This window comes from Rattus rattus, chromosome 15 (genome assembly GCF_011064425.1).
Source record: "Rattus rattus isolate New Zealand chromosome 15, Rrattus_CSIRO_v1, whole genome shotgun sequence".
In the NCBI taxonomy this organism is placed as follows: Eukaryota; Metazoa; Chordata; class Mammalia; order Rodentia; family Muridae; genus Rattus; species Rattus rattus.
Window position 1 is genome coordinate 60766291 of NC_046168.1, and position 26208 is coordinate 60792498.

Below are 26208 nucleotides of genomic sequence, written 5' to 3' on the forward strand. Positions count from 1 at the left end.
ACTGTTGGCACTATTAATAAAGTTCATGTCTTCATAAGCAATCAGTCTACAGTGTCTAGAAGCAATGGCTGACGATGTTTTATCTCCTGTATATTTGGACGTGAGACTAGGATATGTCAGAAACAGAAATCATTACTAAGTGGCCCTGTAATATTTTACCTATCCTTTTATTCTGGACAAAGTATGATTTATGATTGAGGATGTCTCATTTTGTAAGGAAATTTCTAGAATACTGAAGTATCCCTCAGCACTAGTTTAGAGAGGTCATCTTGTGGCTGTAATTTTTGTAAATACAGTCTAGAGTTAAAAATAAAGTCCGCATGTGTGAATGAATGCAGCTTCAAAAATACTTTCTTCCAGGTCAGACATGTTACAATTTAACTACTAAAACTGAAATGTGTATGTCTGTTAGCAGTGTCTGTGGAGTTCCAGCTGGCCTAGAACTCACTATTGCAGCTGAAGAGGACCTTTACCTAATCTGTCTTCATCTCCTAAATGCAGGCATGTGCTAATGTGACCAGTCATTTGAGATTAAAATTATTTGTGCCCAAGATATCCCAAGTTGGGAACCAAACAACTGTTTAAACTAATAACAGCATTAACTCGTAAAAGGAGTGCCTTGGTTAGGGTCTTCCTACTGTGAACAGACAAGGCAGCCAAGGCAACTCTTATAAAGACAACATTTAATTGAGGCTGGCTTAGAGATTCAGAGGTTCGGTCCATTAGCGTCAAGGTGCGAGCATGGCAGCTTCCAGGCAGGCATGATGTGGGAAGAGCTGAGAGTTCTACATCCCGTTCCAAAGGGAAACAGAAGAGTGACTTCCAGGCATCTGGGATGGGAGTCTTAAAGCCCACACCCACAGTGACACACTTCCTCCAACAAGGCCACACCTCCTAATAGCGCCACTTCCTGAGCCAGGCATATCTAAAGTAAGGAGTATTTCAGTTTGGTCACTTAAAAATTGTCTTATTAGTTTAAATATATGTTTTCACCATGTCTACGTATGTATTGTGCAAACCTAGTGCCTATGGGGGCTCAGATCCTGCTGCCAGAGCCTCTGGAGCTGGAGGTAAAGACAGCAGTGTGCTCCAAGAGCAAGTGCTGAGAACCGCTGAGGAACCGCTCTAGCTCAGCGTTTTAATTTTCATTTGGTATACTTGGGTAGACACTTGACTAACATGCGGTCTAGAGTGACGCCATCCCACATGGTTGGGAGACATGGAGGCCGGGGCAGGAAGCTGAGAGATAACATCTTCACATGGAAACAGGCCAAAGGACCCCAAGTGTGGTGAGGCCAGGGACTGTAAAAGCCTGCTCCCAGTGACATAATCCCTGCACCAAAGCCATGCCCCCTTAACGTCCTCAAACAGTGCCACCAGCCGGTGCCTGAGTGTTCAGATGTCTCAGCCCGTGGGGGCGTTTCTGAGTCTAACCACCACGCTGGTGGTGGGACAGAATGTTTGAAGGAGCCTTCTACCTTCCAGCCTGGTCATGAAATATGAACTGTGGGTTCAAGGACAGACCCCTCCTCTGGGAATAGACAGGGAGTGTTAGGGGAAGTCACCTGGCACCCTCATCTGGTCTCCTTGCACAGATGCACCCACCTTGAGCACGCATGCCAATTCACTCATGAACGTGCACACCAGACTTCTCTGAAGATGTTTTGTGGATGACACATGAGGACAGTGTTCAGGAAAAGGGTCGTCACCTAGAATGACATGCTCCAGGTGCAAGTGGCTGTGTGACCCTTTACAGGCACAGATCAATGTATTCAGTAATTACTTGACAGGGTCTTCAAGCTGGTTGGCTCCGAAGCCCGTGTTATCTGGAGGTTTCAGATACCACAGCAGTTTTAGTGTTTGGATTGAATTAGAGAAGTTCTGAGTGTAGGGCTATATCAGGAAAAATGTAGGGGTTGGGGATTTAGCTCAGTGGTAGAGTGCTTGCCTAGCAAGCGCAAGGCCCTGGGTTCGGTCCTCAGCTCCAAAAAAAAAGGAAAAATGTATTTGTCATGACACTGTTTGATACAAAAATTAAGGTAATTGGCCATTAGAGGCCTAAGATGATTCAAGACAATTTTGGCTGTCCCCTTTGATGATATATTCTAGTCAGCTATGGTCAGGTAGTCTGCATGACTTTCACTGTACAGAAAACTTTCCCAGAGAGCTTCATTCTACTCTTTTGCCTTTTATTTTAGTTTTCTCTCAAGAGTTTTCTTTGGTTCTTCATATTTACAATAATATTTGCAATTGTGAATTTCTTTTTCTTACTGGTATATGATGGCTTTTCCATATCATTCAATTCATTTTCTGCAGAGTGTGAGCTAGTTCTTTAAAAAGTGCCCTTTCTAGGCATATTCATGTAGCCCATGGCCCATGAGTCCCAGAACAGCTTGAGTGTGGGCCATCGCATTTGTAAATGACATTGTCATGATGCTGTGTCAAAAGGTTGGCCAGCCATGCTAGCACTGTGACTTCCCAGATGACAGCTCCTGTGCGGTGCGCCATGGCTTCTGTCCTGTTGTTCCTCTTCGGCTCCTCTGGGTGATTTCTTCGCGTCCCTTTAGCCACTTTCCAGGAGCATCCTGTTTGCTACATAATATGCTAATGACGGCTTTAATTCCAACAATAATTCATTTTCAATATTTCTATTCACTGTTGTGCCTTGTAAGTTCATTTCTATTGTATATTCTACTTCAGATGGTCTCAGCGTCTTAACCTTTACAAGCTTCTGTTTGAGGTATTGTCGCAGCAGCCCCTGCTTCCCAGACACCCCCTACTTCCCAGACACCCCCTACTTCCCCCTCTCCCCTACAGTCATCCTGCTGAGAGCATTCTCAGTATGTCTCTGCCTAACTAACTTCCAAGTGCCCTGACTTCTCACCAGCAGAAGTGAATTTATATCAAAGTGAGTATTGGGGACCACCTATGCCGAATCCCACACAATCTACCTTGCCTTCTGCGGGGGGGGGGATCAGAAAACCCACTGCAGGCTTGTGCTGTGGAACATACCCCTTCCTTGGGGAGCTATTAGAAGGGACTCTGATCCTGCCTGAGCCTGACTCCTTCCTCCAGGATACCCACCACGCCTACCTGTCTCTCCACGATGCCCAGGCCCTGACTGCTCTTCACAGAACTGTCTAGCTCTGGGGCTGGGGCTTGAATTCTCCTCAGAGCCCCGCCATGCTGTTGTCTGCCCATACCCTTAGTAACTAACGCTTCTAACAGATTTCCTACCCCCAACATTTTGTCTCAGTGTCCTCTTGAGTCCCACATCTGAGACTTAGTACACTTTGCAGCACACATCCTGAACTGAATTTACAGATTTGTATATATTAAAACAATCTTGCATCCCTCGAATGAAACCATGCATATACATCTTTCTGTGTACAAATTCCACAGGTATTTTTATACTTGATCTTAGCCAAAAGGCCGAGAAGCGATCCACAGGTATTTTTAATAATGCAGATTATTAAAAACATAAATCTGAAAATTCAAGAAAGTTCCCTCCTTTAGCAGCTGGCAGAGTACCATCTTGTTTTATGAAAGCTAGTCCTCAGGGTGGAATGGGAAACAAGACTGAAGCTGGAATTAGGTACCCACCAAACTATAAACTTAATTTTTATTGAAAAAATTGAAATGATGAATGGGAAATTAATTTTATCTAAAAGAACCCACCAGTTTTCAAAGGATTGGCATTGACAGTTTATCAATATATTCAGAGACTATATTATATGGACCATTTTATAATGGAACAGAGCTTTTTGGGGAGAGTAATAAGTAATTGCTACAAAATTTGGTGTGATGCCCCACAAACATGTAGAGTCTGTAGTATTGGGCTTCTGAGTAACAAGGGGTTGAGGAAACAATAAAAGTTGCAGTATTGGTGAGAAAGTTGCCCAAGCTATCTACAATCAAAATGTGGAGAGCGCCACCTGGTGGCACTTGACTGCATAGGCTTAAGGTAGCAAAGGCTGTTTTTTGTTTTTTGAATTCACTTTACATCCTGATCACTGCCCCACTCCTGGTAACCACCTTCCACAATCCTTACCCCAGTTCTCCCACCCCTTCTCCTCTGAAAGACTGGGGGACCCTTGGGCATCTCCCCACCCTGGCACATCAAGTCTTAAGGCTAGGTGGATCCTCTCCCACTGAGGCCCAGCTAGAAGAACATAGCCCACAGACAGGCAACAGCTTTTGGGATAGCCCCTGCTCTGGGTGTTGGGGACCCACATGAAGACCAAGACACCCAGAAGCTGACTCGGCAGATGCAGAGACCCACAGCAAAACAGTGGATAGAGCTTGGGGACTTATGGAATTACAGAAGAAAGGATTGTGGGGCCCGAGGGGAAAGGAACCCCATGGGACCAACAGAGTCCAACTAACCTTGGGGCCCTCAGACACGCTTTCCCCAGGTTACAGTCATTTATTTACTTTTGTTAATTTTTTTGTACCGCTCACTTAAGTCCTCCCAGATCCTTCTGGCCCATCCTTAAACTGAAAGTTGCCATTCCATGTGGGGTTACTAATTTGGCAATAGTAAGAAGTTTCTGGATGTGTAATCACAAAAAATCCACCGAGGCAACCATGAAGCGTCACTGACTGTGTGGCTTGTGTTGAATGCAAGGGCTCATCTGCTACACTTGGCTCCAGAGACAACAGGAACATGCTGTGATGCCAGACCCGATTTCCTCACTCAGCACTGTGCTGCTTAATCATGAGTTTCTGAATGTCCTGTTCTCTTTTCCTTGTGGTTTTATTCCATTGTGCTCAAAAAACTTTCCCGATATGCTGATTTGAGCGCTCTCTCTCTCTCTCTTTCTCTGTGTGTGTGTGTGTATGAGGGGGGCGGGGAGAGAGAGAGAGAGAGAGAGAGAGAGAGAGAGAGCTAAAGTTGAAAGTTTGATGAGATGTTAAGAAAAACACGCATTCCCAAGTCTTTGTGTGAACCGTCTGTAGTTACCTTTAAGTTCATTTGGTTTATTATGCTGGAACCCTCACCCCACCCCGTTCTCTTACCTGGATGAGAGTGGAGTATTGCACAAATTGTAGTACTGTGCTGGGATTAATCTTATCTCTAGTAATATTTGTTTTATAAAATTAGGTAGGCCTGCGTCCTATGCCTACCTGTTTGGAACTGCCATGTGCTTCCAATGGGTTCTTTGCTAAGTCATTATGAAGTGACTCTCTCTTGATTGAAGTCACTTCTGCCAGCGATCAGAACAGTGATTGTTTTCTAGTTCTCCATCACCTGGAACACCTTTCCCATCCTTTCACTCTCGGTGGGAGTGGGATGGTTTGAATGAGATGTCCCCTCCATATACTCCCAGGCATCTGAATTTTCAGTCCCCAGCTGGGGATTCTGTTTGGCGAGGTTTAGGAGTTGTCCCTGAAGGATGGGACTTAGGTTTAAAAGCCTGTGCCTTTCTGGGAGAGCCCGGTTTGAGGATGTTGGTTCAGGATGTGAGCTCACTGCTGCTGCTCCAACCAACCATGTTCTGCGTGCTTCACTGCTCCCCACTGTGGCGGCCATGGTCTTAGAACTGTAGGCCACTGCTCCCCACTGTGGCGGCCGTGGTCTCAGAACTGTAGGCCACAGATAACCCTCCTTTCTAGACGGTGCTTTGGTCGTGGTGTTTTCAAAATGGGAAATAACTATCGAGGCTGAGTCTCTGTTTTACAATGAGATGTGTCTCTAAGAAGAAAGACAAGGTCCTGCATTTAATCCATTACACTAGTGCCTTTTCACTGCAAAATCAGGACCAATGATAGTTACTATTGAAAAGTGTGTATATTTCCTCTCACTCTGTTGACTTTGTAGTATTTGGCATTTTCTTATCCTCCCTTGTTTTCCACTTATTGAGGAGTGGTTGATTTATCTCTGTTGAGATGTTTGTCCTTCCTTTTAGTCTGAAGACTCAGCCTGACATACCTGGTTGGAAGCTAAGAGTTCCCAGAGGTCGCTTCTGCAGTGGACAGCCTTGAGCTGATGAAGGCTGAGGGCTGTGGGAAGCAGTCTGTGGGGCAGTGCTCTTTACCCCTAGTCACGGGAAGGTAGAGGGGCTCCGTCCACTGCCCAGGCAAGCACAGCACACGCACACATGGGTAATCAGCTGCTTGTTGCCTCAGTGAAGATGAACATTGCAGGAGACCATCCCTGTCAATCACTTCAGTGAGCTCAGCTGCCCTGTCAAACACTCCATACCCCACATCCCACAAACTGTTAGCAATAACATGACACTCCTTGAGTAATACAAGCTTCTCTGAAAGAATAAGGGCGAGCAAAAATGTCAGATGAAAATTAATTAAGGAGCTCAACCAAGCAATGATCTGATTCCAGATGTGCAAATCAGAACATAAAAGCAGGACAATCTTTGTTCTCTAAATCCCATGGCCCACAGTAATGGCGGCCATGAAAGTAGATTATATGAAATCTCAGAAAATGAATTAAAAGAGAGTCAGCTCTGGAAGGCATGCTGAGACCACAGCAGGCACAATGAGCTAAGGAGGCGGGTGGTACATATCCTCATCTGCCAGGGGAGTCCTGGAGCACAGAGGAGTGGAGAAGGAAAACAAAATGTAAACACCGGAAAGGAACTATTTAAGTCAAATAAAAATATCTTTGGAGTGTCCTACTAATAGAATTGACCAAAGAATTTAACCCTTTAGAGCTGGAACAGTCCAACAAGAACAATGATTAATCAATAAAAGGGGTACAAGCTGGGCTTTCGAGGTATTCAGAAATTATGAAAATGCTAACTAACCATGATGAACATACAGGAAAGTAAAAAATTTCTTTCCAAAAGCAACATTTACTAGAGTAAAACATTTCAATGACAGCCTATCTGGACAGAGAAGGCATTTAGAATATAAAACAGATGAAACCAAAAACCTCTAAAATATTTGAAACAAAGAAAGTACACTGAAAGTCGTGAGAGAGACACACGAAGTCCAGTTACACACGAAGGCGAGCTCCTCAGAACAGAAGCTCCTGGGTGTCTCAGCAGAAATGCAAAAGTAGGAGGGCGGGGAAGGGTCGTGCACTGCGGCCCCCAGATTCCTACACCCACCAAACCTATGGGACATAATTGAGGGACAGAGAAAATCTATGACTAAAAACAGATTTAAAGAATTCACGCACACTATTGCGGCTCTGACAAAACTTACGTGGAGGAATTCTTTGAGCCGAAGAGAAAGAAAACAGCCTCATCTTTTTTGCTTAGCACTGCGTCGTCTATGGTGAAGCACAATTCATTTACTTGAGAGGGCGTCTGTGGCTGCTGTCAGCTGGAGCTCGGAGAATAAGGCTGCTGTGGACACTTGCAGAGAGGGCCTCACGGACCGTTCCCGCCTCCAGGGGACAGATGAGCTTTTAGGAACGAACCGCGCCGTGCCTCTCTCCGACCGCTGTGGTGCTTTCCCCCTCTGCCTGAAATGTGACACTGTTTCTCTGACAACTCCATCCTACCACTGTCGTAAAACTTTTTGCCATTCTGATAAGTGTGCTGACACACTCGGCTTGGATGTCACTTGAATTTACCTAATGGCTAATGTTGCGTAACTCTTTTTTTAGTTTGTTTTAAATGACAGATCCCTTCTAGGGCATTGGCTTTGGCCATTTTTTATCGAGATTGTTTTTACATTATACGTTTGGGAAGCTCTTTGTGTACTTTAGGTAAGAGTTCTTTGTCAGAAATGTCTTGCAAATTTTTTTCCCACTGGGACTCCCACACCACACACACACTTATTTTTAGCGATCACTTTTCCTTGGTAAGCACCCTGCTCAGCTGTGGGTTAGGGTGTTTTGGGGGTGTTATGTCTGTCTGTGTTCCAGTTTCATTGTGAGTGCATTGTTACAGATGGCTATTGGGAATGGTGCGTAACTGGGCAAAGGCCTCTTGCTACCCAGTGCTGGGCAGGTGTCTGTCCTCTGAGGAAGTGCCTTTGACTCTGTCAGTATGAAAGGTGATTTCACGCATCTTTTGCTTTCTGGAGGGCCCTGGGTCCTACTTAAGGCCCCTTTAGGAAGGCAGCATCGCGGTCGGTCTGCTGTAATTAGTATAAGAGCTGGGTGGTTGATCTCCCGAGAAGGCAGAGCACTGACCCTCATGCAGATGGAGGTGGCAATTCCGCTCCATGTCTGACCTTGCTGATCCCTTCCTGTGGCGGTGGGCAGTGATTTGCAGTACAGAAGCAGAGTGACAGCAGGCCTGTGACTCGCCACCTTGCTCCTCCTTGTTGACACACAGGGGAAACAGAGCTTCAGATAAACACCACGGTTTACTGGAGTGGACTCTCATTGTTTTCTGGTGCTAAAGATGGAATCCTGGATCTTTAAATGTTAGGCAGTTAATCTACCACTGAGCCGTACTCCGAGCTCCCTAGTGGAAATCTTTTATGTTCACCTTTTCCATTCTTCTCAACTTAAGCAGTAGGTGAAGGAAAGTAATGTAATATATATGATAACGTGCTTATTTGTTTATTGACAGGGTCTCTCTGTGTAGCTCAGGCTAGTCCCACTGTGCTAGCCTCTTCAGTGCAGGGATTATAGGTGTTTGCGATCACTGCCAGGTGAATATTTGAATAAGTTCTAATTAATGCTAACTACTGACTATCTCCTTCTTCATGATCCTTAATGGGGCGCATGCTCAAATGTATCAATGGCACGTTATTGAATGTTGTGTTAGACTAAAAACTATACTTAACTGAATTTTCTTGTACAGTGAAGTTCTTATTTTGACAAAATATTTTTTTAAACCCCAAGGCTGATTCTTTTTTAAAGGTTTATTTATTTTTAATTTATGAGTACACTGTAGCTGTCTTCATACACACCAGAAGAGGGCATCAAGTATCAAATCCCATTACAGATGGTTGTGAGCCACCATGTGGTTGCTGGGAATTGAACTCAGAACCTTAGGAAGAGCAGTCAGTGCTCTTAACTGCTGAGCCGTCTCTCCAGCCCCTTGACAAAGTATTTTAAGTAGTGTGTACAAGGTTAATGTCTAGAGGCGTGTGACAGGTTTACTCATACTGACTTAGGAGCAGTCTGCAGTAACAAACTACACTTACACTAGTAGTAGTTTGTGCCGTCTGAGATCTCTGGTTTAATGGCAGCATAGCTTTATTTCTTTTTGTGTACAGCAGAGTGCATACTGTGATGTGAACGAAGTGCTGGGATTGAGGCTTTGTGTGTCTTTAGGCCGTCTTTCACATTGAGGAAGAAGCTTACTAAGTTGGAAGGCATAGACTTCTCAATTACTGAGGCAAGCAATTTCCCTTTCATTTCTGTCTGGACAAACACCACTAGCTTGGAATATGCTGGGTTTCTGCAAGTGGAGGAAGAGTTACAAAAGGTAAAGCATTCTTAATTTGATCCTATGAGACGGCAAGTTTATAGAGAGCAAGATTCTTAAATCAATTCTCTTTGGCTCTTTCTACAGTGCCCGTGACAAGACAGTTAATTCAAGGAGGAAAACGGAGAGTGGCCTGAGGTCAAATCCTTATAAAACATTAAGTAGCCAGAGTATATATTGAAATTTTACATTCTTATACAATATTAAGTAGTCATAATATATACTGAGATTTTAATTTAAGTACCTCTTCGTTTTGTTGTTTGATCATTTGAGCAGACACAACCCTCAGAATACAGACCCTTTCTTTTCTCTGGACACCTGTTCTAATCATGTTTTTGTAGCACTTATAAACCTTATGCAGCACTTTTCTATATGTAAATGATTTACTTATAAGAAATACAATATCTGCTTCTATTAAAATAAATAAATGGAAATAAAAGTTATATAAAATGTTGCTGCATATGTGCAGTTTTTAGTGAAATATAATTATATTTTTTCCTTTTATTATAAACATAGATTCTTTTTTCATACAGTAAGTCCGGATTATATTTTCCCTTCCCTCTATTCCTCCTAGTTCCCCACCATCTCCTCTCCCATTTGGATCTCTTCCCTTTTATGTTTCTCATTAGCAAAGAACAGGTTTCTAGGGCACAACAAAAAATAAAGAAACAAAATACATTAAGAAAATGAAAACCCTCACAGTGAAAATGGATAACCAAGCCAGGACTGTATTCATATGGCTACGTTTACTCATATCTCAGACTGGCCTTGAACTCACGGTGCAGCCCAGGCTGTGCTTGACCACCTCATGGCAATCCTCCTGCCTTCACCTCCCAGGTTCTAAGTTACAAGTTATACTACCACATCCACACATGCAGTTTTAATCTTTAGATATCATGGCTATAGAAAACACATTTGAAAACTTTAAGTCATACTATCTTTAACAGAAAATTATAAGTTTATTTTAAAAAATTCAAAGCTGTCAATCTATGCTATTAGCAAACTATCATGTGAGAGGAAAAATTTTAAATGCAAATTCAAGGAAGAAAGGAGTGATTCAAAGGCTCACCACAGTAGAGGGCAGGGCGTTATGCCCTTTGAAATGAGCAGTGTAAGGCTCCATTCGAGTTGCTATGCTATACAGGTTCTACTGGGCTCATGAGGGTAGATCCACTTAAACACATCACTATTTGGGAGAGACTGGAAAGTTCACCTTTAGTGTATGAGAAGTTCTATGTCAACTTGAAAACATGGAGGCTGATGGCGTCTCACTGACTGATTAAAGACTGTAGTAGCGGAGTGTGGCAGTGTCACCATTTCTGCGTTCCCCTATGAAGAGCTTAGGCTGCCTTTGTCAGTCCTAACCTCTCCTGAGTTTACCATGGGATCACACACGTGAGAACGCTTTCCTGCTGCTTATGGAGAGTACTGCAGGAAGGACAGTGTGTTACAAGTGTTTGCATGGCTCCGTTACAAATGGCTGCTGTCCAGAATGTTAAACTGCAGGGAAGAGAAGCTAGGGAACCATGGCTTCTGCCAGCATCTTTTCCAGTCTGTGAACACAGAACTGTGACATTAACCTAGCAGGATGGGAGGTGGAGTCTCATCCCACAGAGTTAATAAGACCATGGGAGTTCCTGATTCTCCTCATTCATTTGGTTTTGTTCCAGTAGGGACCATAAGATCTTGGCCACAGATTCAAAGCTGACGACTAACTGGAAAGGCAGCACATTACACCTATTACAGCCATGGGGAGCAACTACGGTCCACTAGTGTGTAAAACAGGTCTTAAACCCTCCAAGGTCAATAGAGAAAGCAGTGAGAAACACAGAACTAAAACTACAAATGCACTTTTTTTCTCTTACAAATGTCTATTTCACCATCCAAAATTTTATGTTCACTTTATATATCGATATGGATTTTAATAGGAAATAACAGCATAAATTAAAATATGTAGAGTGATGTATATGCATGTGTGCATACACTCCAATTCAATGCAGTGTGCGCTTTTACTGAATCTATTTAGATTATAATTTTATCTTTTGACCACCTGTTGGCAGTACCTCAACTCTGATCTTGGCAGTTTTTATCTGACTATCCCATGGGACGTCTCATTCTGTATATTATTTTTAAAGCAGGTGATCCTATGGGAATAATTCACTTAGGATAACATACTCATGGTTCATAAATATGTGTTGTGTTTTCAGGGAATTTTATTTCTTAATTACAAATTTTAAATTTTGTTTTATAACTGTTCATGGAAATAAGGAGTACTGTATCTCCATTATTTCTCCTTCTCATCTAGCTCCTCTCATGTCCTCCCCGCTCCCACGACTTCTCAAATGCATGACCTCTTCTTTAATTATTACACGCACACATATAGCCAAGTACGCTTCTCATCCATGCATGTTTAAGAATTCCTTTATAGTGGACAGACATAAACATTATGGGAGGTTTAGCTGTGGAAAAGCATTCGTTTGTTTCATTATGCCCAGAAACATCAAGTCTATCTTATTCTTATATTTAAGCCAAAAATATATAAAAGTTGTACTTAAAAATTGATTTTAGGGGCAGTTTTTCTATTCTAACAAAATATATTGGTACATATTTCTATTGGTGAGTGAGGTAAATCAGATGTGAAAAATCTCATTAAAATGAATAAAAATAACACTTACTCCTTGAGAGGTGAGCACACATAGCCGGAGGGATGGTTATAGCCACGGATATAATGTGACGTGGGAGGGTATCCTGGGAACTCCACACTCCTAGCTGTGATGTAAAATGTTGAAGTGAGACCCAATCACAAAGCAAACAATGTTATTTCTAGAAGGATAATCTTAAGACATGTGATAGCATTGGCTTCAATGTTAACACTGGTTTCCCAGTGTGCATGTATCTGAACCAGTTCCTAAAGATACTTGTGTACTTTTTTACAAGGAAAACTCTTTCAAAGTATCGCTTCATTCCTTTCTGAGGTTTGGAACAAAAGAGCAAAGCAGAGAGAGAGAGAGACTGTATTATTAATGAGTCAGGGGCTCACTGGCTGCCGTTAATACTGTTATTCTCCACAGAATAGCTCACTACTCAGACACGTTAAATGCCCTCTTCTGTTAATTCCATGTGCTAATTTCATAGGGTAATTAAAACTTAGAGAATTTGCCTCAGTAATTAATTATGCTGCAAGATATATATGCTGCACTGAAAAGAGGGAGGTGATTGTGATTATGTTGATGATAATTATATATTTTCTAAAAATAGTTTGAGAGCATATGTCAGATCAGAGAATATAGATTTTCCTGAAAGTTCATAACAAAGTCTGTGGGAAAGGCAGTGTGAAGCCCGGGTGCAGAGGGCGAGGTGCTTAGACAAATGTTCCAGTTTGAACCACTTTCTAAACAGAGCCTCGTATGCTGGCATGACGGTAGTGCCTGGAGGGCTAATAACATAGTTTTCCTTTTAAAACATGGAGATTATAATTCTATTTCTTTTTGAAAAACCTTAACAGTATACCAGAAAGCATGACTCGTTGATGAGGCATGATTTTGACAACCAGAAAGACAGGACTTTAAAATTCAGTAGCTTGTTAGAAACGTCAATCAATGTTTTCGCTGCTTAATTTCTGGAACTTAAGACTTATTTTTGGTGAGATTCCACATGCAAAGTCTCTACTTCAAAGCAAGGTGCAGAGTGAGCTTTAAAAACACTAAGAAAACTGACTAGTCATTGAAAATTTATTCACTGGGAATGTCTGACAGAAAATTTAGCTTTGTTGCTTCAAAAACAGAATTATTATTTCTAGTTGCTAGTTTAAGCTTATATCATGCTTTATTATTTTTTGAGACAGGACAGAATCTCAATATGTAGTCCTGGTTGGTTTGGAACTCACTATGTGGACAACACTGGCAACAAGTTCATAGAGCTCCACCTGTCTCTGCCTCCTAAGTGCTGGGACCAAAGGCAGGCTCAATCATGCTGGAGCTGACATACTGCTCATTTATTTTCCTATTTTCCTATTTTCCTATTTTCCTATGCTAGGACAGGGCCTAGCCTCACTCAGGTGACTCTGATAGAACTGACACAGCTAAAATCGCAGCTGCTATTTTACCTCCTTTTTGACTAGTAATAAAAGCCTAGAATGGCTTGCTTTCAGAATACGGAAAACTATAGATCTACAATTCTGAAAAGGCAAAAATGTGTACAGTAGGCTCTGAAAGCATTCTATATACGGTAACTCTGAGAACAACAGTTAAAACATGTATATACTGAGAGCATCCATCTTCAGTGATCTCCGTGAGACTCGGAGAACTGGCTTTGAGTTAGAAGGCTGAGAAGTTTTGTCTGTGAAACAGACTACGGGAGGCATTCCATATTAAGATATTGCATCCCATGGGAAGTAATAACGCAGTTTCACTGTCTATCTCTGAGTAGCTTACAGGAGAGGAAACATTCTGATAGAAATGATAAGATGAAATCAAATTCAAGAGGGAAACTGGGATCTTCGCTACTATCCTGCCAAAGTACTCTTAGTGATCCTAAGCTTTCAGAGTCCAAACTGATGTGGTGAGAAAGTTTTGGGTCAATAACACAAGTTGGCAAACGATACATTTGCATGTCACAGAGTCGTATTACTGCAGAGAGGTGCAGGGTTAGATCAAGACTTGCACTCCCTAGAGAAGATGTAGTAATAGTACATTTAAGGAGTGGCCGATCCAGCACTATTCATTCAGTATTTTCATATTTTACACTTAGTACTGTAAGAATTAATATATACATGCCTATTTTCAACAAGCCAAGTATAAAATCATATATAAAAGCTAGCTTTGTTTTATAGGATTACAAACGTATACACTGACGTTTTAGCTTACAGCCATCTATCTCTATTGAGTTCACGGTTCATACTGCAAATGTGGAGGGGGAACTTTCTAAACAGCACCTCATGTGTTAGGCACAATACCTGGCCTGTGTATAGGACACAAGCTTTTTGGTTGCACTGAATAAACAAACAAACAACAAACAACAAAAAAACTGAAAAATACAGTTTCTTCTAAACTGTTAACATTAATAATTAAAGGCAAAAAATTTTAATGATACATAGTAATTCTAAAACACGGGCAAAATGTTTCAACTTACTACTGATAATGTCCACATTCCCTTCCTGGTGCTTGATGTGTACTAAGTCGATAAAGTCTCTAGGGGAAATTGAGCCCATGGCAAAACTTTGTGTGACGGTGTGGCATATAAGTGTGTCCTGCAACAAATCAAACCATAAAGATTGCAAGAATTACTTAATGTGAATGATTGATTGCTCCCCAAAGAACTTCACCAGGTATGAAGCCTGCCTTTAGAAAATAAAATCAAGATTTCAAAAAAGTGTTAAGCCAGCATCACCAAGTCAGCCTGCATTTTTAGTGGTCGAGAAGGTTAGAGCCACAATGGTGAAAGCACAACATTCAGCAAGGAATAAAATGACCATTTATTCTATTTGTAGATGGGGAAGACAAGGCCCATGAGATGGAATCATACGCACAGCTAGAAAGTAGTTTAGAATTAGACCCAAGTTTTCTGTTTTCCATCCAGCCCTCTTTTGTCTATGTTAGGTAGGTAAAATACCTAGTCGATACTTAACCCTTTGAGTGATTTCAACTCTCTGCTGGCCTGCGTTGCAAGACAGACTTTTCCTGGAGAGAGATCATTATCGGTCTGCTCATTCCAGAAAGGGAACCCATGGTAGTCCAGTATAAGGATACAGCAAAAGTGCGATTTGATGAACCAATGAGTTTTATTAGGGTTACTTCCAGGAATATGGGCGAGGCCACTTACTTAACTGGAGCAGAAATGACTCAGAGACAGCTGCACTGCCAAAGCCACCCCATCATGAGTAACAGCTCAGAAGAGCGGAGCCTGGAGCTCCCTGCAGGGTCTGCGGGGAGCTCAGAGTGTGAGAGTGTCCTTTCCAGGTAGCTCAGTTTATCTGAACCTCTTCCAGGCAGCTCAGCTGGTCCTTGTTTCCTCACAGTAGTTGGGCAGTTCTCTGCTTATCTGAGTGACTCTCAGCAGTCTTTCCTAGTCACATCCTTATAAGGAGGAGTCTAGTGAACCTGGTGAGTTTCAGGAATTTGTTATAGAACTACCTTTGCATGTAACTTTTTCCCCCATCCTGTTGAATACACCTTCCTCCCTCCACTGTGTACTTAATGCTTTAATTATGATACTAAAGGGAGTGTTTCTTTTCTGGTTCTATTTAGTGTTCTATATGCCTCTTGAATTTGACAGCCATCTCTTTACTTAGACTTGGGACATTTTCTTCTATGACTTCATTGAAAGTATTTTCTAGGCCTTTGACATGGACTTCTCCTATTGAGCCCATAATTTGAAGGAGACTTCAAACACTCCATTTACACTTAAAAATTATGCTTTAACTGAGTGATTCAACTTTTCTACCTTATCCTCAAGCTGTGTTCTTCTGTCTTCTGTATGATGCAGCCTATTTTTTTTATTGAGTTTTCATTTGACTTTGAGTCTTCACTTTCAGTCTCTTATCGTCATGATTTTGCTTTAATGTTTCTATATTTTATAGAAATTTATTTTATTATCCTGAATTGACTTTTGTTTTAATCAGATGTTTGTTTTTTTGAACTTCACTGAAGAGTTGTTTCTGTCTTTATATCCTTCCTGGTGTTTCTATCCTTATTGAATGCTTTTTGAAATGTTGTTTTTGTTGTTTGCACTAGGAACCATTACTACAAGATTGGGGATCTGTAGACAAGTCATAGTTTTGTTTTTCATCTTGCTTGACTATTTACAGTAGGATTGCAAATATTTTAAAATATGGAATATAGAACGAGCCTGCGTGTCGTGCTCTGTTTGGATTTTAGTGTGTGTCTTGCCATACAATCTCTTTGTTGTGTGTTACTGCATGTGCAGGCTAGCTGGCCCATGCGTTCTGGGACTTCTCATTTTTCATCTACCCTGTGGGAATGCAGGGGTCACCGCTGCTACTTTGCCAACCCCCGCCCCCACCCTGTAACACGGGTTCTTGGCCATCGCCCGTGAGGCTACCTCTCCAGTCTCTGTCTTTAAGTTTCAGCAGTGCCTGCTGTTTCTCCTGAAGTCCTATGACTCACAGCATCACGTGCAGGCTTTCCAATGCCTATCCACAAACCAAACGGTGCCTGGATGCTTGTGGTCTCAGCATCAAGGAGCAGGAGAGTCTTCAGCTTCAGGCCAGTATGGGCAGGGGAGTGAGCACTGGGACCATGTGGACTTCCTCAAAAACAAACTAGCAACAAGTCCCCCACAGCCATGGCTGGAGAGACAGTTCGGCAAGTAATAGCACATAGTGCCTCTGCAGGGGACCTAAGTTCCGGTCCCAGAACCCTTCTCAGACAGCCCACAACGACAGGAACTACAGCTCCATGGGGATGCTCTGCCTCTGGCCTATTGAGCAGATGCACTGGTGTGCACACCATTCTCCCCATATAATTTTTGACTCCTTTCAAGCAGGTGTGTTTAAATTTGTTTCCATGTAATACAGGTGGACAGACAGCTAGGTTTAATTCCCCCATGGCATAAGTACATAGCAACAGGAGACTACCATATTAGGAATGGGAGACTTATTTACCAATAGAGCAAAGCTAATTGCTATCGAACTTGACTATGAAAATGGGTATTTTAAGGCTTCTATATTTCAGATGGGTGTAGTGGTCCATGCTTAAAAGTCTATCATTCAGGAAACAAAGGTTGACAGGAGCCTGGCTGTAGGTGAGATGTGACTCAAACTACTTTTTAACGGAAGCAGTGGTATACGTTGTGTGGGGCTGTTCAGTGAGAGAGTTTGCTGAGCAAGGAACGGTCCTTGGCTCGGTCCCCAACACTACCATTGAAAAAGAAAAATAGCTAATTTATATGATTAAAACATACTGACAACTAAACAGTTTTCAATAAGCTCAGACATCGAAATACAGTAATGTAGGAAACAGTGGTTTACTTTTAAATGGCAAATTACCGAATCAATCTTGTGTATCACGTTGAATGCTTTCAAAGATTTATCCCATGAAACTCTGTGTTCAGATTTGTAGAGGAAATCAGAGAGGTGAGCTGGTGATTCTGGAATTACTCCTTCAATACGGTATCTATGGTTATCAAAGTAAAGAAAATTTAAACATTTAGCTTAAGCAGAAAATATACTGGTACTGAAATTAAAAATAGCAAAGAACAGTAAAGCAATTGAGTATCCCATATCTAAAATGCTTGGGATCAAAAATGCTTTTAATTTTGGATTCTTTTGAGTATATGCATGCATATTCTTTTGAGAATATATATACAGACCTTGGTTATGAGACCTACGTCTAAGAACAAAATTCATTTGTATTTCAAGATCTTTATATACATATACTAATAGGAATTTTATATAACATTTTACAATTTTATTCAATACACGGTATTGAGTGGGAACTAGCATAGCTTATTTAAATAAACATTGCAGTCATCATTTCAAAGTTTACTTTTATAGTCAGGCAGGCCTGGTGACACAGGCCTGTAATCTCAGCTGGTTGTGGGGCTGAGCAGTCAGGAGAATTGAATCATGATATATAATTTCTGTCTAGGCCAGAAGGTGAGTTCCAGACCAGACTGGGCAATTTAGTGCAATCTTATTTCAAAAAGTATAAAGATAGTTTTGGGATATAGCTGAATGGAAGAAAACCTTCCCAGCACATGTTAGGCTGGTATGTCTGGGCTGTCATTAAATTTCTATAGATAATAACTTTTAAATTTTGTGCGTTCTTATCTACCAAAGAATTAAGGTATCAGAGAAAACAGCATGGTAAGTCAGCATGAAATGTTAAATGAGAAAACGTAGACTCTGGTAGATGCTTTCTCTGGATGACTTGTCTCAGTTATTCAACTCACACGCTGGATGCTGTTAGGATTCAGGAGAAACAACTGATAACACAAGTAGCCTTTGAAGCCAAGCCCTGGCTTCTAGAAGTTTCCATTTCACTATTGCAAGATCATCACCTATGTAAGTCTGAACTCACCTGAGCCGGGAAGGAGTAGTGCTATTTATATTGTATCTAATTGTAAATTGTGCAATTGTAAAATGTGTTTGTACGTTGTAGGAGTGAATTTTTGTTTGCTTGATGTAATGGCCAACATAGCATTAAAGGAATGCATTGTTAAGGGCAGGAAGGAAAGGGGTTCTAAGCACAGATGTGCCTTCTGATGCATAAAACCAAGTCCTCAAAAAACTAACCACTTTATGGACAACAAATTAGTAACAAAAAGCACAAATCCTAGTACAATATATAGATTACCTTTTTATATTGCAGTTACATTTAACTTTGTTTGGAAACCAATATAGCTAAAGCTCGTATATTCACTAAATAAATATCTACCGTGTGTCTATATGACGGGCAGGGCTCTGGTGTAGGGCCTACCACAAAACACAAGGGTGACTTATTTCTAGTTTCCTTCCTATTCAAGTTCCTGTTCATACCACTTCACATTCTAATAAGACATATGTAATGAGTTAAAAAATAAGTTCCATGTAGTGTCACCTGTGAAGGTTACATGAGCAGAACAGTTAAACAGGGACTGAGTGTGGGCAGGAAGGTCACTGTGAAGAAGCGACTGTGCAGCTGGGAGCCTGATGATCTGAGCTGACGTTAGCTTTGGAGAGAGATGGGGAAGTATGCCAAGCAAACAAGGATTATGAGCACCTGCAGGTTCGGTGCAGGGCATTTGATGACAGACCGCTTGTGGATAACACAGGGAAAAAGAGCATGAGGTGATAGTATGAGGCCACAATCAAAGTTTGGATCTTATTTTTAGAAGTGAAGAAATCCTTTAAAGATCTATCCAGGGAGTGACAAAGGTGGATCTATACTAAGAGCGTCACTTTGGGCACTGGTGAACAGTCTTGGCGTAGCTTCAGAAAGCGGCAAGGAATCATTCCATATTCCACTGAGAGGAGATAGCTGGCGACAGCAGGAGTAACGTCGAGGAGCTAATAAACCCCGACCACTGTCTCTGTGCATGTTTGGTCACTCGGGGTGTCTATATGGATCCAAGCTTAATACCAATGACCCTTCTCTAATCTGTTCTAGAAACAAGTATTACTAAAACCAAAGTCAGTGAGTAGCCCTGTCCTTGTGACTGCAGGAAAGGACGGTGCGCTCACTGGACAATGCTACACCTCGAAGTGACCACATCAGGCTGCACCAAATGCGGAGCTCAGGGAAGTAGCAGATCTGAAAGGGAGGCCCCACAATCCTCCTCCTTGCTACAGTCCACAGTGAAGCGATAAACCGAGGCACCAGGTGAACACCGAGTGCAAGAGGCGACTAGAAATCACCCCTGAAATTCTCTACCAGATGTCAAGGGCTCAGCAGCCCAGGGTCACTGCTCAAACAAACAAACAAAAAACCTAATCAAAAAAACAATGCAGAGAATGAATCATCATACAAGTTGGTTTTTTGAAAAGAGTAAAATTGACCAACTCTTAGCCAAACTAACCAAAAGAGTAATAAAATCTAAATTAGTAAAATTAATCAAAATAAATACTTGAAAAGAGAAAGCCTTTTAAATAAATGGTGCTGGAAACGCAGAACATAAGCCTACAGAAGAATGAAATTGGGTCTGTATCTGTCACCTTGCACACAAGTCAATTCAAACTAGATCAAAAGGACAAGAAACACTGAAAGTGGTCAAGGAAAACACTCCAGCACACAGAGACAGGAAACAAACTTCTGAATGGACCCCTAACAGCATAGCAGATAGCCGTAAGAGCTGACACGCAATGAGAAAGTTTCTGCACAGTCATGGAAACCAACTGGGTAAACAGCAGCCCACGAGTGAGAATCTTGGCTAGCTATACTTCAAACTGTTAATACCCAGGCTCTGTAAAAAACTGAAAAATTAAACACGGAAACCTTCCGTGCCACTCAATAAACAAGCCAACAAACGGAGCAGACATCCTTCACAGGAAGGACCACAAATGGAGGGTAAACGAGGTGAGCTGTGGAACTGTGCGGTGCTCTGGGCACCAGAGAGCCGCCAGAAGCTCCGAACCGTGCGAGAACGAGGCTACTCTTTGTCCACCGCCCTTTCACGTCCTATGCTGGAACCCGACCCAGCCCCCATTCTCCACTACTGCGCTCCTTAGCTCTGTCAGTTCAGTAGGCCTCGCAGCTGGGCAACACTGCCACCTACTGGTTGGACCCTTTTCTATCCCTTCCTCTTTCTCTTTCGGGCCTCTCTCTTTTTCTGTTCCCATTCTTACTGTGACTTCTCCTAAAGTGCAGAGGCTGGCCGGGTTTGCCATTTCTGGGTAGAGATTCCCCACGCTCCACACTATTTTTCCTTTATTTTAATTATTCCCTCTCCTGTGTGCAGCCATTTAACCACCCACCTGACACCTGACGCCTGTCCCCAGTCTCCTTGTGACTGATTACTTCCTTCTTCTCTCCCTTCCCATGGATGTTAACATATTAGTATACATGGTTCTATCAGGGCCCTCAGACTCCGCAAATCAATCAATATTTAACAAGGGTAGTTTTTCTTGTCTGTTTTCGGAGTGGTCTAACAATCGGATAGTGACGTGTGCTGCAGATAATAATGACAAATAAAACTGTCATTATGAAATGTGAAAGAAAAGTTTTCTATGACAAAAGCAGGCTGCAGGAAGGCTGCTGCCCACAGGCCACAGCAGCCTGGGTCTTCCTGTATCAGGTACTCAGGACCACCCCCACTGCCGTGCCTACAGACCAACCTGATCTAGGAAACCCTTCACTAAGACCCTTCCTAGATCCTACGCTGTGTCAAGCTAAACATTAGAAAGGTTTTATTACTCGGGCATGCCTGGGCTTAAATATACCTCTACACACACACATTTATTTTTATGAAGTGCCACTATTAGGTTCCTTTGTTGCTTAGACAACGAAAGAAATAATTACTTTCTTGGTACATATTAAAATGAATAAGAGAAACTCACTCCATCCTTAAGTATTAATTTTTTTTTAAATGGCACGCAGGAGGCTATGGCATGAAAGGCTTAGTGAGACCAACTGCCAAAAACAACAACCAACTCACAGAGATTGGGATGCACACACAGACAAACATCAATAAGATGAAACACAGACAAACAACAGCCACGCAAACCACACCGGCAGCCAGACGTGCGAAGTAGGGGGCTTCACAGGGGCAGTTTCTACAAATTTGGTCATGGTTTTCTCAATAATCCAGTGACCCAAGGGAACAGTTGTGAACTCCTAAAATCAAAACAAGAAAAAGACAAAAACGCTTAAAATAATGTCAGGCCATTGATTCACTTTACAAACACATTCTAATTGTGTTTGAAACAGTCTGATCCACAAAAACCACGCTTGCTTAAAGCAATTTATAGGAAAAGAGTGAGTAAGAGAAAATAAATGACGGGGAAAATATCTTTAGTGGTTTGAGAGAAAAGTGAAGGATTCCAAACATCATCAAAATGTTACTGTTGGCAAGGAACGTCAGTTTGCTTGTGCAGAACTTTTCTATCCTAGGGAATCAGAAGGACATCGCTTTGCACACATATCCATAGTTTTCTGGTGTTAGGGGTGGATCTAGGGTCGTGTGCAGTCCAGTGAAGTGCTCCACACCAGAAGTAAATCTGCAGAAAGGAATTAACTCTGACTGTACTCATGTCTGGAAGTTTGCACAACACCCAATCACTCTACTAGGAAAGCCCGTGGTTCCGCACACCATGTCTTGCTTAGTAGCAAACGGTTGGTTCTACTTAGTGAAGTTAACTTCCAGATTTGCTAATGGCACTGAATTTCAAACAATGACTGTAAATGGGAAAATGTACTCACAGGTTTCCTTGGAATAGTTTAGAGGCCTTGCTGGAAACAGTTACCTTTTTCTCAAAGGGGAAATAAAAATCCAGAAATAAATTAACTGTCAGACACGGAAAACAAGAAAACCCCAAAATAAAACAAAAGGAAAACTATGTTTTTCTGGCTTTAAAAAAAAAAAAAGAAAGAACATTATTTTAAAACATCTTTACAGTAAACTTTCCCCTGAAAAAATAAACTCTTGAGAAATACTTGTTTGCTTACTGAAGTTTTAACGACTTTCCAGCCAGACAGGTCTTGATTGTAAGCTAAAACTTGTTCAGTAGATTGCTGGGCGATTGCCTTATAGTCCATCTACCTGTGGAAATTTAACAAGGATTGTAACACATGATTTCGCAAACAAAAGGGTTCTGTGCTGCACAGCAGGTCTTGAACTCATGAACTGAAGCCATTCTTCCGCCCAGTCTGTAGAGCGGTTGGTACTACAGGTGTGCAATATTACACTTCGATACTTTCTCTTTTACACCATCTGTCATTTAGCATAATCATTATTTGATCACTTGCACTCACAAACCTCTTTCTTCAAATGAGAAAGTGTGTAAGCATTTAGAAAGCCAGATTTTGAAATCAGGGGCCTGGGTGAAGTCTGATCCCTGCCCTGTGTGAAGCATGCTATGTAATGTTTCCCTTTCTTCTTGATGTAAAACTAGAATATTCCCAACGCCCTGTGGCGTCAAAGTGTTAACTAAAGCCTCCAATGGGTTAACTAAGGTCCCAGGGCATGGCAGGTTCTAGTTTCCCAAAAGCCATTAGTTATTTCTAACGAGCTTTCCCCTATGATGTGTCACACTCTTCTATCATGTGCTCTTGGTATTAACCTTGAGTGGCTGAGGCCACATACGGCTTTCTCTCCAAGCATGCTCCTGTCAGCTGTCCTGTCCACTCAGGCACAATCATAACAATCTCCTGGATTTTCCTCACATACCAGCAAGAACCGCCCTATCTCAAGGTCTCTGTCCTTACTCTTCTTTTCCTTGGAAAATCCACGATAGATTATGTTTCACTGAATCCTTTGCTTAAATGTCAACCATTCAGACAAGATCATATTCAAAGCAATTTGGCTTGGAGACATTTACTAAATCTTTCCTTGCTGCTAAGTACTTCAAATGACTGTTTTCCTTCCTCCACACTCACAGACTGAAACCGAGTCGTGATTAAGTCATGAGGGCATGTTTGTCCCCTCTGCCCTGAGAACACAGCCATAAAAGCAGTCTATATTCCAGAAAAGTGCACTGACCAGAAACCAAACATTATGGCATGCAGGTCAGACTTATGGCCTCCACAATCAAAAAAAAAAAGGCAATGTTTGCTCTTTATAAACCACATTCCATGGTAATATGTAGTAGTACCTCAAGGCGAGCGAGTGCTCTAGTAAGTATAGCAAAACAAAACAAAATGAAATCCTGTGTCTGTTGGGACTGTGTTCTGATGAGGCCTGGGGTATCATGGTTCTTCAGTCAGTCACCCACTTTCAGTTACAGGAAGCTGAACAGATGCTACAAAGAACAGGGTAACGGGCTGGAGAGATGGCTCAGCGGTTAAGAGCGATATCTGCTCTTCCAGAGGTCCCTGAGTTCAAATCCACCATGGTGGCTCACAACCATCTATAATGGGATGCTCTCTTCTGAAAGAGAACTGCAGTGTAATGACATATAAATAAAATAAATAAATCTTTAAAAAAAAAAAAAGAACAGGTAACATCTGGACCAAACCCAGACTCTGACACTGCCAGTTGGTGAGTGCTTAGGGTCTGAACTTCAACTTCCCACGTTTCTAGGAAGGAGATAATGATACTCAGGTGTGTGTGTGTGTGTGGGGGGGTCCACAAAGGTTATGAGAGTTATTATATGCAAACATGCTTGAAGCAGTGAGTGGTTTTGTTCAAGGTGGTCAGTACAGTGAGTTTCTTATAATTAACTGTCATAACCATCCCTAAAATGTTCTTCAAATAACTGGCCCCTAAGCACCTTAACACATCTTAAGGAATGAATATCGCAACGTTTGGAAATCCTTAGCTCTCTCCTAACAAATTTACACTCTCTTCCTTGGCTTCCCAGAAAGGCATGATCACTAGGTGATACCTTTTATGTTGGAAAAACCACAGTACAATATCATAGACTCCTCTTTCCTATAAAAGTCCTGGTTTCTTTACCTTTCTCAAATCTAGTCCAGAATTTTAGTGCCCATTGTTACTGGTCTCCAAATCCTGGAGATCTCCATCTCTGTTAACCTGTAAGGGAGTAAAGTGGAAGTCGAATTATTTTGATCCACGAGATTTAGGTCAGCATATTTTATCAATTCTTTTACATTTCTTCCACTAACACTTTATATCTTTATTAAAAAACATACATCTAAGGTAGAAGTAATGGGTATGCCTTACTGTTCTATTGCTGTGATAATACACCATGACCATGGCCACTTATTAAAGAAACTGTTTCAGAGGATTGGAGTCCATCATGCCAGAGCAAACGCACGGTAGCAAGAACTGAGAGCTTACATCTTGATTTGCAAGTTGGAGGCATAGGCACAGGAAGTCGCACAAGCATTTTCATGCCTCAAAATCCATTCCTGCGGGACATACCTGCTCTATCAAGGCCACACCTCCTAATACTTCTCAAGTAGTTTCACCAACTGGACAAGTATTCAAACACTTGAGCCTACGGGGCCATTCTTACTGAAACCATTACTGGGTAGGTAAAAAACTGCCCCCTCCCAGTATGAAGATTGAATTTATCATCTGAGCAAGTATTCTACCATTGAGCTACATCCCAAAGCCAAGAAACATTGAAGAACCTTTAAAAGTAGAGGTTAAAAAGATACCTAGATGGAGCTTAGGCTTTTAAAGAAAATTTTAGGGTTTTTGTTTTGTTTTGAAGGTCATGCCAGAAACCTTGTTTGGCTGGTCTCCAACATGGGTCTCTCTTAGCATAAGAGGGTTTTACTTATCACCGACTTACCTAACACTGATCTAGAAATCTCACACTTACTGGTGTTTATCCCTAGCTGTAAGTTTCTGCGTGGGTTGTCTAACGATTTTAGAACCATTTCGCATTCCACAGTAGATGTGTGTTTAATGAACTACTGAACTGTGTTTTATAGCACCTGCCAATTTTGATAAGAACAACAGGAAGGTAAAGTTTAGAAGGCTAGAGAGAGTACGAAGATACAGGAGGCAGCAAAGCCGTGGTTCTATTACCTGATGATGCAACATTGGATGAACTAGAATGTATTCAGATGAAAGCCAAGGGTGTCTTCAGCCATTGGGTCAGTGGAAGCCAGACCATTGTTGAGATGGCACCTTCTTTTGACAAAGCACTTGGTTGCAACTTGATTCTTCCCACTTCATATCCGGCCCCAGCCTGGTAGACAGGGTCACACCAGTTAGTGATCTTTACGTTTGTATGATTTCCTGCTTCCTGAGCTGCCTCACTGGATTCCCCAATGCGTGTTGGCTCACGGGCCGTTCTTTCCTGGGAATCAAGGTCCCCCAGAAGTCAACTGACTTCCTTCCCAAGTCCTGAACCTGCAGTGGGTGGAAGCCCAGGAGGGTCAGGGATCCGGGGCGGGATGGAGATGGCATGGAGGTGAGCAGTTTGACCCTGGCTGAATTGGTACCTAGCTGGGATTGGGGTGGGGGTGGGGGGCTTGCTCTGAAGCCGCGCAAAGTTCACCGAGAAGGACTTGGGCTGTGGATGTGGCTCTGAGAAGGGTCCCGCCTCTGTGGGTGCCTCCAACTCTCCTATCGCACAGTTCCCTCCCACAGCCCGGGAAGCCCAGCCTGCCAATAGAGCCGGGAAGAGAAGTGGCCTGGATGAGGACAGCATGGGTCACGGATAGAGTCTAGAACCCTCCCACCCGACCCAGAGGAAAGACAAGAAGGAAACCCCACCTCCCCCGAGGACGGCGACCTAACGCCCCTCAACGCCCTTTGACCTCTGAACTCTTCGCGGGGCTCTCGA

General features: G+C 42.2%; 1 protein-coding gene across 1 annotated transcript; it reads right to left on the reverse strand.

Moving 5' to 3' along the window:
• Positions 1-9070: 9070 nt before the first annotated feature.
• Stard6 (StAR related lipid transfer domain containing 6) lies at positions 9071-26091 on the reverse strand. The gene is given in 9 exon segments (XM_032885503.1): positions 9071-9326; positions 12029-12122; positions 14484-14601; positions 17359-17485; positions 22208-22257; positions 22454-22547; positions 24402-24479; positions 25446-25608; positions 25921-26091. Coding segments are annotated over 6 exon segments (735 nt in total). The 5' UTR covers positions 22544-22547; positions 24402-24479; positions 25446-25608; positions 25921-26091.
• Between the last annotated feature and the right edge of the window lie 117 nt (positions 26092-26208).